The sequence below is a fragment of the Aptenodytes patagonicus genome, chromosome 6 (genome assembly GCF_965638725.1).
Source record: "Aptenodytes patagonicus chromosome 6, bAptPat1.pri.cur, whole genome shotgun sequence".
In the NCBI taxonomy this organism is placed as follows: Eukaryota; Metazoa; Chordata; class Aves; order Sphenisciformes; family Spheniscidae; genus Aptenodytes; species Aptenodytes patagonicus.
This window is the reverse complement of record NC_134954.1, coordinates 67,966,252-67,983,787: the sequence shown is the minus strand read 5'-3', so window position 1 is coordinate 67,983,787 and position 17,536 is coordinate 67,966,252. Positions and strand designations below refer to the sequence as shown.

Here is a 17,536-nt window from a genome sequence, read left to right as displayed (position 1 = left end):
GTTTGGGTGCATATATGTGTATATATGTGCATATATATTATATTTTATATTTTTTAGTATGGACTTTTAATAAGAGAATGATTGAACTGATGAGCATCTACTGCTTTGTTATTTAGTTTGTTTTTAAGTAGAAAGAAAACTATATGAAGATACATTTGATTTGTGTGTGTTCCTTCTCAGAAGTTGCCAGAATATACATGAGGACAAGTGATAATGAAGCAGTGAAAGAAAATGATAGAAAACTTCAGGTCCCAAGGTATTTGTTGTTAGGATGGATGATAGCGGTTATTCCAAATGAGTTAACAAGTCTGATACATACTGAGAATGAAGCGTCTTTATCTGTGAATCCCAAACGTCTGTAATAACCTTAGAATTAGATTTCCCCAACTCTGCAATAGATCCCATGAATGTTTTTCTATCCTTGTTATAACTCCTTGTCTTCTTTAGTCAGTGTGAGTCACGTGCAAGTGCCATATGTCTATGCAAGTCAAATGCCTCCAGCCAGCAGTTCTTCTGTGTGTTGTGGTTGATTTATATTCATAAAAAACATCCAAGAAATGATTCAGAAATTGTAATTACCTGGTAATGTCAGAAATTGATTAATTAAATGCTCCAGTGTTTACTCTGCATCTTTACGGCTGCTAACATTTCTGGGCATTTTCTTACAGCACCAGTGTCTTTGCTGGGTGAAGTTTATTAATGTAAATTGGATTTGACATAAACAAGACTACAGCTAATTATTTCATGTAAATATGCACATTGTGTAGCAGCAAACTCATAAAATCTGCACATCTTCTTGCACTCATTTTTCTTGACTCTGAATGTCTGGTTTAGCTATATAGCAAATTCCTATTGCCCTAAATAACACTGACGCCTTTTCATTTGTGGAACTTCTGGGATATAAACATTTCTGTCACACTGACACCTCCTTAAGTTACACATAGTCATCAATAACTTTGAACAACTGGGAACTGTCACACGTACCACTATGCTAAGCTTCACTTTGTACGTTCATTTTGTATTTCACTATACAGAGATGTTTTATACTGACTGAGGACAAGAACTTCCCATATGCTGAGGTAACTGGGAGAGCAGCCCCAAACCTGCCCAGGAGACATGATCAGGGCACTGTGGTGCAACCTGTTCATCCATATCCGTTCCTCTTCCTGGCAAAAAGGCAGGTTTTGCCCGTCTCCCGCTAAAATCCTTGGCTGCTGCAATTGCCTAGTTGATTTTTTTGGTAGTTTAGAAGCTCAAAGAGTTCTTGGTGCTTTGCTTTCCTCTGGGACTAGCGCGGGTGAGCGCAGCCCATAATCTGCACCATCATCTGCATCTGCTGCAGTTCCTGCTCCCTGCCTGTCGCTCAGGATCAGGCCCTAACCAGCCTGCTTGAACTTCATTCACAGTGAACTACACTCAGGATAGATGGGTATCCACGGACGCTCAGCCTTCATGCAGACTGATTACCAAAAGGATCTCCTGATTTGACCCCAAATACAAATCAAGGGCATCCACCTGTTGATGCTGTAGGACACACTTCTATATGATCTTGGTTTTTGATCCTGCAGCGACAGCGTGTACCTCTGATGTATTGTTCAATGAAGCTGTTAACTGGTGTTAAAAGCTCCATGACTTAGAGGATGTCTAATAAATTCAAACCTTTCAGGTATGATATCATCCTTTTCTATGTCAAGATAATTCTAGTAAATTCCAGGTAATGCTTTGTATTTGCTTTTACTGATTTATACTTCTTTTAGGGAAAGAAAATCAACTAAAAATAGCATGGATTTGCCTGTTGGACAAAATGTCCAGTTTCCTTTATTTATACAGCCAAACAGAATAATTTGCTCAGTATTTAGTAGAAATGACAAAACTTCCATGGCCTTTATTTGCATAGAGACTTTTAGGCCCAAGGAATGCTAAATTTTTGGAGTAAAAGGTATTTTTACAAAAAAATCTGTCAAGTTCTAGACACGTTCACTCTACTTACTCACTCCTGCTGTCCTTCTTTCTGGTTTTAGTTGTCTCTTCCTCTTGTATTTCATCCATCTTCTCAGTTTCTGACTTTACTCCCCACTGTCTTACTTTATAACCTATCTCATTTTGAAAAAATATTCCATTCTGTCAAATAAGCACATATTTTTTTAATGGATCCCAGTTTGAAATTGTCTGTCCAAGTGACTATTTTCTGTAAAATATTGTTTTCATCTGTTTGATCTTAGGAATTTATCCTAACACTCACCTACTTTATCTTGGGCTCTGCTTCATTGCCCTGAAATAGGACAGCTGTCATACTGTTTTATAAACTGACATTTGTCCATTAACCTAGCTGTTGCTTAAACCATTAACTGCTTTGAAAGTTAGGGGCCAGAGTATTAAATTGACGTGAGATCCAGTACGTTGGTTTTACCACTGCCAGAGATTTTCTAGGCCATGGAAAACATGGGCATCTGCTGGAGCTTCTCCATTTACCTTGACCCTGATGGCCTGGGTTACAGACATACAGCCTCTAGGCCTCTGCTTAGTTATCTGGTTTTGGTGAGGAATCAGGACACTGAGAAATCATGTACCTTTCAACTGAAGCTGTGTGTTCTTGCTAGAGGATAGCAGGCATCCCTTTGAAGGAAAGGTCTTACAAGGGAGATACAATGTTGTATTACTATGAATTTTGCAGCATCCTACAAGATTACAGCACTCACTTGTATCAAAAAAGGCAGAACTCAGCAGATTCAGTCCAGCTGAAAGCTGCTCTGCTATTTTTCTGCCTGAATCTGTCATCAGGCTTCCCTTTGGAAAGCTGAAACATACATTTTTGCCTTTTTAGTTTCACTCCTTAGCATCATGGGGTAGCAGCTAGGAAGCTCTGGGATTCTTTCCTTCATCCCCTGTACCGAGATACTTCATTGATTTACTGCAAATCTACTTTAATGTTATTAACCTCAATTAGGTCAACTTTTTAGCTTTTTCTCTTCCAGAATTTAAGTCTGGAATCATTGCTATCCTCCTACCTGCTATGACTTATCCTTCATGTCGAGGCCCATGTAGGTTGTATAACTGACATGTAAAACCACTGTAACCCTTAAAGGATGACCAACTCAAAGCAGCCAAGCATCTGGAAATCTGAATGGTGGCAGTGGTTTTCACCAAATCTGTTCTTCACTTCCAGCTACTGTCTACTAAGCCAGGGAAGAGCCCTCACAGAATACTGGTCCGTACATCTGTCCTGCACATGCCTGCCTGAGCCATGAGATTTCCTTGTAAAAAATGTCTTACTAGAAAACAGAAGGTTTTATAAGCTGGTGGAAAATAACGTAAAACTACAGCATTCTCCATGGCCCTGTGTGGGAGGAACACTAACATCAGGTGTCACTGAGTAGCAAAGTACCCACATCGTTATCCCAGAGCTTCTTTGGGGACAAACTGGCAAAAATTCAAATGCAGTGGGGCTCTGGATGCCAGCTGCAAATCTGGATAGTGTTCCTCCGCAAACTGTCTCTGCATCCCTGTATTCAGAGTGCACAGGGGTGCAGAATCTGTCCATTAGCTATCGAGCTTGTGCTATTTCAGGCTTCATTAAACTCTGCTGTCCTCTGTGGATAGCGCCACTTAATAGGGTGCAAAATGGAAGCCAAGCAGCAGCAGAAGGAAAACCCAGCTGATTTTTTACGAAAACAACTGGCTTCAGATGAGTCAGTAAATCAGTTTTAATCACTGCAGCTGAGATGTCGTATGAACTGTTCACTGAGGCTTAAGTGATTTTGGACAATTAAGAAATTTGCTCAACATATTTATTAAAATGATCATTACTGTTTTTACCATAATGGTGTAATGCCATGGTATGTGCACGAAGGCTCTTGCCAGCCTTCTGCTCCATTGCAGATGCTCTAAATGTACACTTTCATGCCAGTTGTTAATAAAACTGACAATTAAAATAACATGTTGAAATCAGGTAAGAAAATAATAAATCAGCAATAATGGCAGTTTTAAAAGATCTTCTTTTCTTAAGCCGCCCGGTTTAGCTTTTATTGCTATTTAGCACCAAAGGTGATCAGTCTAGCCAAGTGTGGTATTGAAGGGAGTGACAAAAATATCTAATGCAAAGAGGTTTTATCTTTTTTTATACCTAATTTATTTTTAGTGTGCAGCTGAGTAATGTTGTATAACAGACAGCTCACTCAAATCCTCAATTATAACGCTTTCAGACATGCGAAACACATAGTCCAGACAAGAATACATACATATATATATATATATATATATATGCTCTTGGGCTGCTGGAAAAAGGCCTATTTTCTATCAAAGGTTTATGCAGCAGGATGATAACAAAAATAAATATTTTACAAAAGTTATAATATTCTCTGAAGGCACTCTCCCTAGATCTAAAGCTTTACCCCAAGGCACTCTTCCAAGATCCTTCAGAGATGACTTGTGTCTCTGTACTTAGTGTAACAGCTTAGATCTCCCCCTCACGGGTCAATCCCATCCACTCTTTGCTTTGCTAACATCATTTCCTAATTGCAACAGTCTGCTGTTTGGCTGCAGACAGCTTTGTTGTTGTTTGATTTCTAATAACCTTTCCCTGTGAAAATACGACTTTCCACATTGTAACAGATGATTGTGGGCTCTTTATGTAGTCCCCTGTCTCCAGGGCTGGACGGCTCCAGATACTCGCAGGAACTTGTCTGTACGTTTATCAGGTTGTTCATTTGTTGTTTTTCTCTAGTCCCCAGTGACAAACATCCTCCTCTGCGAAGCACACGGGCCTGAATCCACGCTGATGTTTTCCTGTCTGGTTTCAAATACAAATATTAGCAGAGTCAAGGGGTAGTGTTGCAGAGGACTGCATTAGGGCTGTCTGCTCAGCATCCATCCCAAGTGAACCAGGAGTGGTGTTAGATGTGCCAGGGGGAGAAAGGGACGCTTTGGGCTCTGCAGGGCTGAGTATGACTTTTACCTCCCAGCCCTGCTTCAAAGCCAGTCGGCAGGAAGATGAGTGCTGGCCTAGGCTCTATCCCAATTTCCCTATTTTCTGCACAACTCGAGCATCTCAGCTGTGCACCCAGGTCGTACGCTGGGAGCTTGTTCAGGACAGGCAAAGCAGCGGCAGGCAGGGCAGCTGCCGTGTGCCTGCATGCCCGGTTGAGGCGTGTGGGTTTAGGAGAGCTGGGGTACCACTGCCGTGGGATGGCCTGGTCCCACCGCAACGCCGCCCACCTCCCAGTGACCACTGCCCAGTAAAAGCTCCGAAGCACATGCTTAACTTTTAGCACATGAGTAGCCCTATTGAATTAAGTACGTAATCAAGTGATTTGCTGGATCAACGACTGTATCCTTAATCCTTTTCACATATTGCTAAGCTCTTTAAACTCTCCTTGATACCAAGCTGTGCAAGTTCCTTAAGAGAGGCAGAGACTACATGCTATTTCTTTAGCTTAAATTTATCGAGCCTCCAGCTTTCAGCGAGGGACTCCTGTGTCATAAGCCTAAGGTTGCCCTAAGGGTTTGCTCTGTAACAATGGATGGGAAAATGTTCTGTGTGCTGTATGATTTTTGATACCCTGCCCAACACAACAACATGGATATGCCAGAACAAATACCCATGTAACCAACCAAAATACCGAGCAGTGGATCCCGGGCCTCAGTGGAGGCACTTCATTTCCTCTCTTCCCCTTTTTTTCCTGACAGCCATCCAGCTAACAAAGAAAAGAAAAAAAAAAGCAAAACAACTAAGCATTGCAAAGTTAGATGTTTAGTTCTGTCAAAAAAAATATTAGGTATATTTGTAGGCTCGTGCTTCAGCTCAAAACAGTGATAATTTTGGTAAAGCAATTCTCTAATGCTCTCTAAATTAGGTGAGCTGGTATGTGACATTTGCATACCAACTCCTCCTGGATGCCAGAATCTACACAGCTGTTAGAAAGATTTTCTATTGCATTTAAACATATTACAGAAGGTTTTTTCCTTAAAACAGTGAAGTGATACAGCATCACAGGAGACTAAATGGAGCAGTGAAATCCTCCTGGCTGGAAGCTAACTAATTGAGAAGAAAGGGGACAGGTTTCACCCATTATTCTTAAAAGGATTTTAAAAAATCACTTTTTTTTTAATCATGGACTTCTTGGTAATCCTACAAGTGGGGAGGAATCGCTGGAGGTCAGAGCGGGGCTCAAAGCGGGGCTGCTGAGGTCTAGTCCAATTGTGAATAACGGCATGGATGGCGATTCCGGAATTGCTATAGAATATCATCAGATTTATAAAAATACACTGATTTGGCGCCTCCAACTTCAGAATAAAAATGCTGCATAATTTCGGAAATGTTGACTTGGCCTTACACAGCCTTACCCCCTCCCGTTTTGCAGGTGCTCAGTGTTTAGTGGAAACAGGCAGAATTGTCAGCCACTTTTGACACCCTGGGGCCACTGCTTTCACAGCCTTTCTCTCCTATTTGATTGAACTGTCTTATTAGTATCTCGTATAAGAACCAGTCATGTCTACCTAAATGATTCTTGTCCTTACTCAGTTATTGGACCTTGTCTCTGTTTTCATAAGGAAAAGGTATTTTTCTTACGTATGTGTGGGTCACTTGGATCCTCCTTCCAATAATGCAAACTCCTGAAAATGACGCTCTGTGTAATTTTTCAGACTCGACAGTTAGCCATGCTACTCAAAGCCTACATGGTGCAAGCACTGCTATGACAGAGCTCCAAGGAAGCTACAAAATATTTGTATTACTCCTCTTGATGTGATCTAGTGGGTACTGAAAAGTGTCAGTACTTTACTAAACTGTATATATAGTCTTTGTGAAAAAGTATGATTACTATAGAGGTTTTTTCCCCCGATTTTATGCTTTCACTGGATGTGCCAAGTTATTCTAAATCACAGAGTTGCTCTAAATCTCAAATCACTGTTTGCTATTTGCTTCACGTTGACAAAATGATAATACTGGGTTCTGATCCAGGGTTTGCAGAATTTGGCTTATTGGGATAGCTGATAACAGAAAAGAGCAGAAACCTGGGCTTGGGAACAGAGACCTTGTCTGAAGCAGACGGCTTGCTTTGGACACGGCTGGCAGATGAATGTGCCATAGCAGCATAGAAGAAAGGAGGTACTTCTAATCACAATGTTTCTGTGAAATCATGGCTGATTTTTTTACATCACTTTTGCACACTGACAGATTACATACTCCTGAGTTGCAGGTCTTCAAAGAGAAATAGAATAATATTTCTGATTTGCCACAGGAAAAACTTAACATTAAGGCGGCAGTCATACAGGATAAACACATTGCTTTCTTTTTCCCCATTGTCTTTATTTCTAGATAATATTTTTGAGAAAATCACTTCAGAATGAGTTTTTTATATTATCGTGGTAGAATTATGCAGAATAAAACTGCTGATCCTATCCTTGCCTGGAGGGCAAAGTGCACTGATGAATAAATCAGGGATATTGTTTAATATTACATTAAAAAGATATAAAGGTATTAATACTAATTTATACCAGGTTTGTTGTAGTAAAAAAAGCCAGCTTTTTTTAAAGAACTTGGTACTGCAACTAATCATCGTTATACATTTGTACAGTATACTTTTTCTGAACTGTAATATATGTGTATTACAGAATGACTTGACTTGTATTGGCTTAGAAGCAGCTTGCTGCTTAATTGACATGGTGTACTCCAAGTAAAATTCAACTCAAGTTGAGTAACAGGGATAGTAAGAGCCACTGGTGAAGCAAGCATCTAATCTAAACAGCACTGGTATAAAAGCTATATTAATTCCACTAAAGTTCATGGTGTTTCTCAGGATTTACATTATTTAATGTTTTCTGAAAGTAAAATCTACAAGATATATCTACCTACAGCAGTTAGATTAAAATTTAAGCTTGGGGCAACCACAGAGTTTAATGGAAAGTTTCACAATACCCAAAGGTTTTCAAGCAATGCAGTTTGAACAGGGTACGGCCGAGATGCATTTGCACAGGCTCCTGGGGAGCAGCTCCTTACTCTTCCTTTGCCTGTGCCAGGGACCATTTCTTTGTGTCATGACAGACTTTGAGGAACCACTCTCTCTCTCTCTCTCTCAATCAGAACAAGAAAATAATTACTGTGGGCAGAAACACAGAATCACTTAGAACAATTCCAGTCCTGAAAAATAAAAATGTGCATTTCTATATAAATTATTATCATTAAAATCAGCTAAAATTTATCTTCACCTTGAGAAGACATGATGATGTACTGTCCCTGTAGTAGCTATCTCATATTCCTGGTCATGAAGATAAATGGCTGAGAAGAACCAACTACTTTGCAACAAAAATCCGTATTTGTACACAAAATAAATAATAATAGTAGAGAAACAACCCCTCATACAAACAAGAACCCCATGAAGTGGTTTTGTGATGAGTCCAAAGCTAAAAAAGTGGAGCTATAAAAGCAGAGCTTTTGTCTCCAGAAAGTGAAGATGGATTCTTTCCGTATAGTACTCCAATACTTGTTATTTCCTGAAGCATGAGGTTTGAAACATATTTTTGCTTTGGTGAGATATTTCAGGAGAGTTATATTATTACTTATGGGTTTTCAGAATAATAGTAATGTGGCTGTGTTGGTACCGCTGACATAGGAATATATCATATTATATCACATGTTATTCTGTGGGTTCATTCTGAAATATCTTATATAAATAACACTGAAGTTGCCTTCCTCCTGGGAATGAAGTGGTATATTTCTATTACTGATGTATTTCTCTGCTGAGAATAAACATCATCTCTTTGCGTTGAGTTTAAAGAATAGGCTTCAATAAGAAAAAAATCCGAATTGTTCATCTGATCATGATTATTATCAGAAATTCTCTCTAGACACAAATACAGTAGCTTCCATATAGCTGATATTGCAAGTTACAGCATCTGCAAAAGTTGAACTGGAGAATGATATAGGAGCTGAGTTATAGTTTCATTTTCAAATAGGGTACATGCTATAATATTTTTCATACCATCCATGAAATAAATATTTGAGTCAAATATTCAGTTCACTTTGATTTATAGCTAAAGTAAACAAAATGTGCACCAACACAGTGACTGAAGTTATTTTTCAGTCTGGATCCAGGGAAGATAATTCTGGGCTTAGAATATGGATATGTATTTATATGTACTCTAATTTATTTGTGCTGCTTGCATATCCTCACCGCCTTTTGTCTTCCCCTCAAATAATCTCTGAAAAGTGCATGGGGCTACTGCCCTGTTCACTTGGTATGAATCCAGATTTGGCTTTAATCTAGATTTTTACATCATTGTGATTTCTGTGTACATGGGATAACCTTGGGTACAAAATGAAAGTGGATGCCACAAACTGACTCTGACTGTCTTTTACTCAAAATTTTACAAATGCTTTGAGCATTGAAAAACTAACCTTTTAATCATTTTTCATTTAGGAATATATGGACTCAAACAAATACATAGAGCATTTAGTGACTCAGCTGGAAGAACAACGCTGGAATTTATGGAGGCAAGTACTATGCACATACATATTTATTTATGTTGCTATTTTGGAAAAAATACTGCACTCCATAGTTTTCTTTCTTGAGTTCAAAGAAATGATTGGGTATTCAGTTTCTCCACTTTTTAATTCTTTGTGGACTAGCAAATCTTACTTAAGTGAAATAAGTAGGACATCACACACGAGTTGAATCTTGCCTTTGCTCATCAGGGCAGTTACACACGTGCACAGGTTTCTTCTTGTTCAGCTTTCTAAGCAGCGGGTGCTAACTCTACTTCAGATTCTTTTAATTGGACTGAATTTAAGAAATGGTCTTATATTCTTGAGTATAAGTGTTTTCACTGAATGGCACACAAACTGTAGCCAAAAAAACAGCATAGCAGCATGAGAAATTGGAAGTTTGGAAACTAAAATAAACACAGTTTTAAAACTTTGCAGTACTCCTGGTAGTGCAGAATTTCTATTTCTTCTCTGTTCGTATTGCTCAGTGCAGGCTGCCCAGACTTAACTCTGGTTTAAGCAGAGCAGTGATTTCCACATGCTAGTGTGCAGCTAGTGCGTGTTTCTACTCTGCCATACAGCAAATGTGATAACTGCATGAGCACTTCCGAAGAGCTCCTCAAACTCTGCATCCCTCTGGTAAGACGGCTATAGGACCTTGCAAACCTCCATGCATTCGTCTGGTCCAGTAAATGTCGTGTACTCACAGGGGGAGGTTGTCAGCTCTTGCAAAACGGTGCTCACCTCATTCCAGACATAGTTTCCTCTTTACAACAGCAATTTTATTACATATTGTACTTCAGTGGTTTTGCTGCTGTGTTACTATTGATGCCTTCATTAGGTAGGACGAGAGGTTGTGCATTGTTTGCATCTTTCCAAAATTTATCAAGCGTCATTCAGAACAGTGACATGATGGCAAAAATGTTATAGATTCTTTATTGTACTTCAGCAGTACTGTTCTCTGGCTGTTGTTTCAGGGCTGTTCTGATATAAAATGGTAAAGATAGCCAAGAAATTACCTAATCTTCAGAAGCCTCAGAAGTCTCACACCCTTAATGAGCTAATTATCTCTCGATCATTTTAAAATTAATTCTTCCAGACTTTTCATTTGTATAGAATTGTTGTTATCACAGCTGGTCTAAAAAGATCTGCATGACAGCACTTTGCAGTATTTGCTTGTACTTTGTATTTTCGAAGTATTCAGTATCTATTTATTAACTACTCAGTATCTCATATTTTTATAGTTACCAGCTAAATTCCTATCGGGATAACATTTAACACAGAGGAAATGGAATAATACCAGTGATGAAACTAATTCAACATTGACAGCCATATATATTTTTAAAATGCAATATTTAACTTTTTTTCTGAGAGCGCTGACAATCCTTATTAATACATAGTCAAATATAAAGTAATCTTCAAGGAATAATTTAATATTCATAGATTGAAACCTATTTCACCTTAGTTCTGATCAAGGAAGAAATAACGATCTGTCTGATGGTTCCGCTGAATGCCTCTCATGTACAAAAAACAGTAGCTTTGCACATGACAGTACTAGTTGGTATGCATCTCACAACCTTCTTGGCCTATAGGATATAAAGTAGTATTACAGCATTTACGGTATACAGCATTTATGATATGGACTTAGTCTTATTCACAGGTAAAACTCAGAAAGATTGTGTTTAATTCTTCCTTTCTTTTAAAAGTAGTCAAAATAATTGGCACAAAAAATTGAAGTTTACATTTACGATTACAGAATTCAGGAGATAATTTTTGTAAGAATGAACATGATAACATTATATGCGGATGACGCTACCATGGTTAAATATAAGTGAATAATAAAAAATTAAAACGTGAAAAAGTCTTTGAAAAGTAGCAGGAGTAGTGACTTTATTTTATTATGAACAGACATTCAGATGTGTTCTGAAAATTCAGTGGGTTTGGAAAACTGAAGACAGTAATTTATTTTTAATATTAATTTATTTTTAGTATTATTTTTATGGGGTATTGGCATAGAAAGTTAAGACTTAAAATAAGCACTACAAGATAAGCCCTCCTGGTTTTGCCAGTCTTTGAACACTTTATTTCTCTCTTTTAAATCTCTAAGATGTTCCATGGTGAGGATTATGCTAATAGCTCGCACTACGCAGGGGCAGTACTAGGCTGTGTATAGCCAGACAGATGTCCTAATAAATCAGCATAGCCCTCTTCTCAGACTTCATTATGCTCTTGATTTGTGACTACCACAATTTTAACCCAGTGGGTCACTGGGTGCTGAACCTGACATTGACCGATAACCCCTACTTTACTCTAGGCAAGCTAATAAAAAAGACAGACACAAATTCTGACCATTTAGCTCCTTCAGCGTTACTTACAGCCGGGACAGATTTATAGCGGCCAGGCCAAGACAGAGGAGACTAAAGCCGATGTCATGGTGCGCATATCAATTTTACATTTCCTTTACATTTCCACACGTACAATGGGATCCTAAAAGACATGTGGGGGCAAAAATTTCTTTTCATTTTAGAGGATGACTGTTTATACACGGCATTAGCATCTGCTGTGGAACATTTATTGCTGTAATTGCTGTCCCAGGAGAACTGACTACGGTTAGGTCACGTTTTATAGCTTTCTACTAAAATAGACCTCTAGCCCAGCTTCAGACGTTCTATTCTTTAAAACCTTTGCAACAACAAGTGAAGGTACCTCACTAGTATGTGGAGACACAGACTTTTTTAACACAGCTTTTCTTACACTGAACATTTTACAATAACTATTTTCAAATGAAGAATGAAGAAAGTGATAGCAGATTTGACTTGTCAGTGGTTCCCCCATTTCTCAAGTTTGAACAAAATAAATTTATCCAACGTGAGACAAATTTGACCCCTGTCTATGTAAATCACCAACATTTATCACTGGAGATGATGCACAATAATAGTTGTCCATCTCACCCTATCAGCTTGAACCAGAACACCGGATTATTTTAGATTTCTCTGCCCTACCCTGTCCGGAAATAACTTTAAATAGGACAGAATTGGGTCAGGGGTGGTGGATCCCCCTGCAGTGTTGTTTCTCACAGCCATTTAATGCTCTATCTAATTCAGCTAATGAGTATTACTATGTATAATTTTTATGGCAGAATCACATGGACAATCAACACGAGAAGCAGAAATTTGCTCCTGCGGTCTTTGCTAACTGACCTTGACAGGAGATCATAATTTTTAAGTCTTGACACATAGATCAGTGAAAGCAATTACTACTTCCCTTAACAGAAGAAAGAATTCGTATTTCAGCATAGGATGCTTGCCTGAATATGCAAGGGTCAGACCCTGTTCTTAAGACCTTTCAAGGGAATTTTATTAGTAGTGGTACTGGAACCAGGACCAAACCTTTAGTCTGTCTTGGTGAAAGTGTTAGGAAAGTTGCCAGGGGAGGGGAACCTCAATCCATCCCACTCCTACCCGTTTGATGCCAGGGCCAGCAACAGATGCCCAGAGCCTGGAGAAGCATCACAGGTCAGCAGGAGAGCGCCTGAAGAGCAGCACAAAGGAAATCCAGCCACTCCAGCCAGTAACTCTGCTTCAGAGGGGGCCTGACTTAAATGCCTCCATGCAAACGCACGTAGCATGGGGAATAAATAAGAGGAGTTAGAGACGTGCGCACGCCTGCAGGGCTACGACCTTATTGGCATCACGGAGACGTGGTGGGATGGCTCCTATGATTGGAGTGTTGGGATGGAGGGATACAGGCTCTTTAGGAAGGACAGGCAGGGGGGACGAGGAGGGGGTGTCGCCCTCTATGTCAGTGACCAGCTGGAGTGCAGGGAGCTCTGCCTGGGGATGGATGAGGAGCCAACCAAGAGCTTATGGGTCAGGATTAAAGGGAAGGCAGGGACAGGTGACATTATAGTGGGGTTCTGCTACAGGCCACCTGACCAGAAAGACCAAGCGGATGAGGACGTCTATAGACAGATAGGAGCAGCCTCACGTGCACAAGCCCTGGTCCTCATGGGGGACTTCAACCACCCGACATCTGTTGGAGGGACAACACGGCAGGGCATAAGCAATCCGGGAGGCTCCTGGAATGCATCGATGATAACTTCCTTCTCCAAGTGGCAGAGGAGCCAACGAGGAGAGGTGCTACGCTGGACCTTGTTCTCACCAACAAGGAGGGGCTGGTGGGGAATGTGAAGCTCAAGGGCAGCCTGGGCTGCAGTGACCACGAAATGGTGGAGTTCAAGATCCTTTGGGCACCGAGGAGGGTGCACAGCAAGCTCGCTACCCTGGACTTCAGGAGAGCAGACTTTGGCCTCTTCAGGGATCTGCTTGGCAGAGTGCCATGGGACAAAGCCCTGGAGGGAAGAGGGGCCCGAGAAAGCTGGGTAATGTTCAAGGATCACCTCCTTCAAGCTCAGGAGTGATGCATCCCAACAAAGAGGAAGTCAGGCAAAAATGCCAGGAGGCCTGCATGGATGAACAAGGAGCTCCTGGACAAACTCAAACACAACAAGGAAGCCTACAGAGGGTGGAAGCAAGGGCAGGCAGCCTGGGAGGAGTACAGAGAAATTGTCCGAGCAGCCAGGGACCAGGTTAGGAAAGCTAAAGCCCTGATAGAATTAAATCTGGCCAGGGACGTCAAGGGCAACAAGAAAAGCTTCTATAGGTACATCAGTGACAGAAGGAAGACTAGTGAAAATGTGGGTCCTCTCCAGAAGGAAACGGGAGACCTGGTTACCCAGGATACGGAGAAGGTGGAGGTACTCAATGACTTTTTTGCCTCGATCTTCACCGTCAAGTGCTCAAGCCTCACCGCCCAAGCTGCAGAAGGCAAAGGCAGGGACTGGGAGAATGAAGAGCCGCCCACTGTAGGAGAAGATCAGGTTTGAGACCATCTAAGGCACCTGAAGGCGTACAAGTCCATGGGACCTGATGAGATCCATCTGCGGGTCCTGAGGGAACTGGCGGATGAAGTTGCTAAGCCACTATCCATTGTATTTGAGAAGTTGTGGCAGTCCAGTGAAGTTCGCACAGACTGGAAAAGGGGAAACATAACCCCCATTTTTAAAAAGGGAAAAAAGGAAGACCTGGGGAACTACAGGCCTGTCAGTCTCACCTCTGTGCCTGGGAAGATCATGGAACAGATCCTCCTGCAAGCTATGCTAAGGCACATGGAAAATAAGGAGGTGATTGGTGACAGCCAACATGGCTTCACTAAGGGCAAATCGTGCCTGGCCTTCTACAACAGGGTTACAGTGTTGGTGGATAAGGGAAGAGCAACTGACGCCATCTACCTGCACTTGTGCAAAGCATTTGACACTGTCCCGCACAACATCCTTGTCTCTAAATTGGAGAGACATGGATTTGATGGATGGACCACTTGATGGATAAGGAATTGGCTGGATGGTTGCGCTCAAAGAGTTGCGGTCAACAGCTCGATGTCCAAGAGGAGATCAGTCACGAGTGGCATTCCTCAGGGATTGGTATTGGGACCAGTGCTGTTTAACATCTTTGTCGGTGACATGGACAGTGGGATTGAGTGTACCCGCAGCAAGTTTGCCAACGACACTGAGCTGTGTGGTGCAGTCGACGTGCTAGAGGGAAGGAATGCCATCTAAAGGGACCTTGACAGGCTTGAGAGGTGGGCCCGTGCGAACCTCATGAAGTTCAACAAGGCCAAGTGCAAGGTCCTGCACATGGGCTGGAGCAATCCCAAGCACAAATACAGGTTGGGCAGAGAATGGATTGAGAGCAGCCCTGAGGAGAAGGACTTGGGGGTGTTGGTTGATGAGAAGCTCAATGTGACCCGGCAATGTGCGCTCGCAGCCCAGAAGGCCAACGGTATCCTGGGCTGCATCCAAAGCAGCGTGACCAGCAGGTCGAGGGAGGCGATTCTCCCCCTCTACTCCGCTCTCGTGAGACCCCACCTGGAGTACTGCGTTCAGCTCTGGGGCCCCCAACATAAGAAGGACATGGACCTGTTGGAGCAAGTTCAGAGGAGGGCCACGAAGATGATCAGGGGGATGGCACACCTCTGCTATGAAGACAGGCTGAGAGAGTTGGGGTTGTTCAGCCTGGAGAAGAGAAGGCTCCGGAGAGACCTTATAGCAGCCTTCCAGTACCTGAAGGGGGCCTACAAGAAGGCTGGAGAGGGACTTTTTAGCAGGGCCTGTAGTGACAGGACAAGGGGTAATGGCTTTAAACTGAAAGAGGGTAGATTTAGATTAGATATAAGGAAGAAATTCTTCACTATGAGGGTGGTGAGGCACTGGAAGAGGTTGCCCAGAGAAGTTACGGATGCCCCATCCCTGGAAGTGTTCAAGGCCAGGCTGGACGGGGCTTTGAGCAACCTGGTCTAGTGGAAGGTGTCCCTGCCCATGGCAGGGGGGTTGAAACTAGATGATTTTTAAGGTCCCTTCCAACCCAAACCATTCTATGATTCTATGATTCTATATCCTGCATTTCAGACATGACAATCATAAAATGAATGAAGGATCAACAGCACCTTATTACCCTATTACAGTAATGAAAAACACAGAGGGGGAGGACCACAAATGTGCACGAGGACTGCATGGCATTTCTCCAACGCCATATTTTAAAAACAGTTTGATAAATAGATTTGCTATACTTTCATCACCAGCATTAGCATGCTTCTATGCTCCTGGGTTTAATGCTTGTATACTAAAGAGGTGCCAAGTATTAAACAGGTTGCTTTTGCTGTAATCATGATCTTCCATTGGGAGACCATAATTGCTAACAAGCAAAATAGCTCTGCAAGAATTCTTAATGGTGAGCACAGCTTAAAATAACAACTGTGATTAGCTTTAAACTGCTTGACTAGAAAAGGACTAATCTTAGGGGAATAAGTTGCATGGCAAACAAATGAAAAACCCTATGTATAATATTACAGTAATGAAGGCTGTGAAAAAACCACAAATGCTATCCCAGCTAAATAAGGTCGTGCTCTGCACAAGTATCTTTTTCTTGTCAGAGGCTTAGTAACTTGGCCCGAGGGGAATTAAGGTCAAAGCAGCCTGGTCTTGGGGCTGAAACCCCATTTTATCCCTTTCTGGAAGTTTCTGGTGACAGAAGTTGCCTCTGGTCTATGATGCTAATGTGAGTTATAGACTGTATTTCAAATGAATTATCTTGCAAAATTGTTGTTGTAGCCTATGATCAGCAGGCAGAGATTGGATTGGTTTGGTTTGGTTTGGTGTGGTGTGGTTTCATTTGGTTTGATTTTGTGTGGTGTGGTTTGGTTTGGTTTGGTTTGGTTTGGTTTGGTTTGGTTTGGTTTGGTTTGGTTTGGTTTGTAAGAGCATGAGGCTTCCTTCTGCTCTGCTTCTTGATCCACTTGTGTTGTCACACCATCTTGCCAGTGAATAAAGCCAGGAAAAAGGTGTTTTGTGGTATTAGCCACTAACACCTGCCTCATCTCTCAGTTTTTTGTCTTGCTGGGGGTTTTTTTGGGGTAGTGGTGGTGGGTTTTTTGGGGTTTTTTTGCTACATGTCTACAACACTGCTGGATATAGCAGTGGATATATATGATAAATTTGTAAAATCCATGAAAAAAATGATGTATTCCTTTCAGTTTCCTTAGTGTTCGGAGGTGAGGCTGACCGAGGCAGAGCAGAACTGAGTTTGGCAATTAGGAGTCATTCAGTCACCACAGGTACTTAGAGGTTTCCAACTAACATTATAATGTCATATATGTCTCTCTAAAGCTGGGGCTTCTGATTTGTGACTTTATGTGTGAAAAATTCACACAAAAAATGTAAATAAAAAGCATATAAGGCTACCAAGTTGTCTAACAGAGTTGACAATACAGCTTCAGATACACATTTCTACCAAGGATTAGTATTTGAATATGCGCATTAGGATGCCAATTAAAAATGTATCTGATTTTTGGCCAAATGCTTTTCTTTAGCTCAGTGTAAATTTGGATGGTTCAGTGAGCAGTGCAGATGTAGTTACAGGCCACAAAAAGCACTGCCATTGTATTATCTGTGAATGAAAACCGCTCGCTTCCTTTGACTCCCCGGTACAATGCCTATCTCAC

General features: G+C 41.3%; 1 protein-coding gene across 1 annotated transcript in view; it reads left to right on the top strand.

The window, feature by feature from the left end:
- NCKAP5 (NCK associated protein 5) overlaps positions 1 to 17,536 on the top strand; it is a 424,747-nt gene that overhangs the window by 124,407 nt on the left and 282,804 nt on the right. The window contains exon 3 of the mRNA XM_076343066.1: positions 9,417 to 9,494. Coding sequence (XP_076199181.1) covers positions 9,417 to 9,494 — 78 coding nt within the window. The remainder of the gene's footprint in view (positions 1 to 9,416; positions 9,495 to 17,536) is intronic.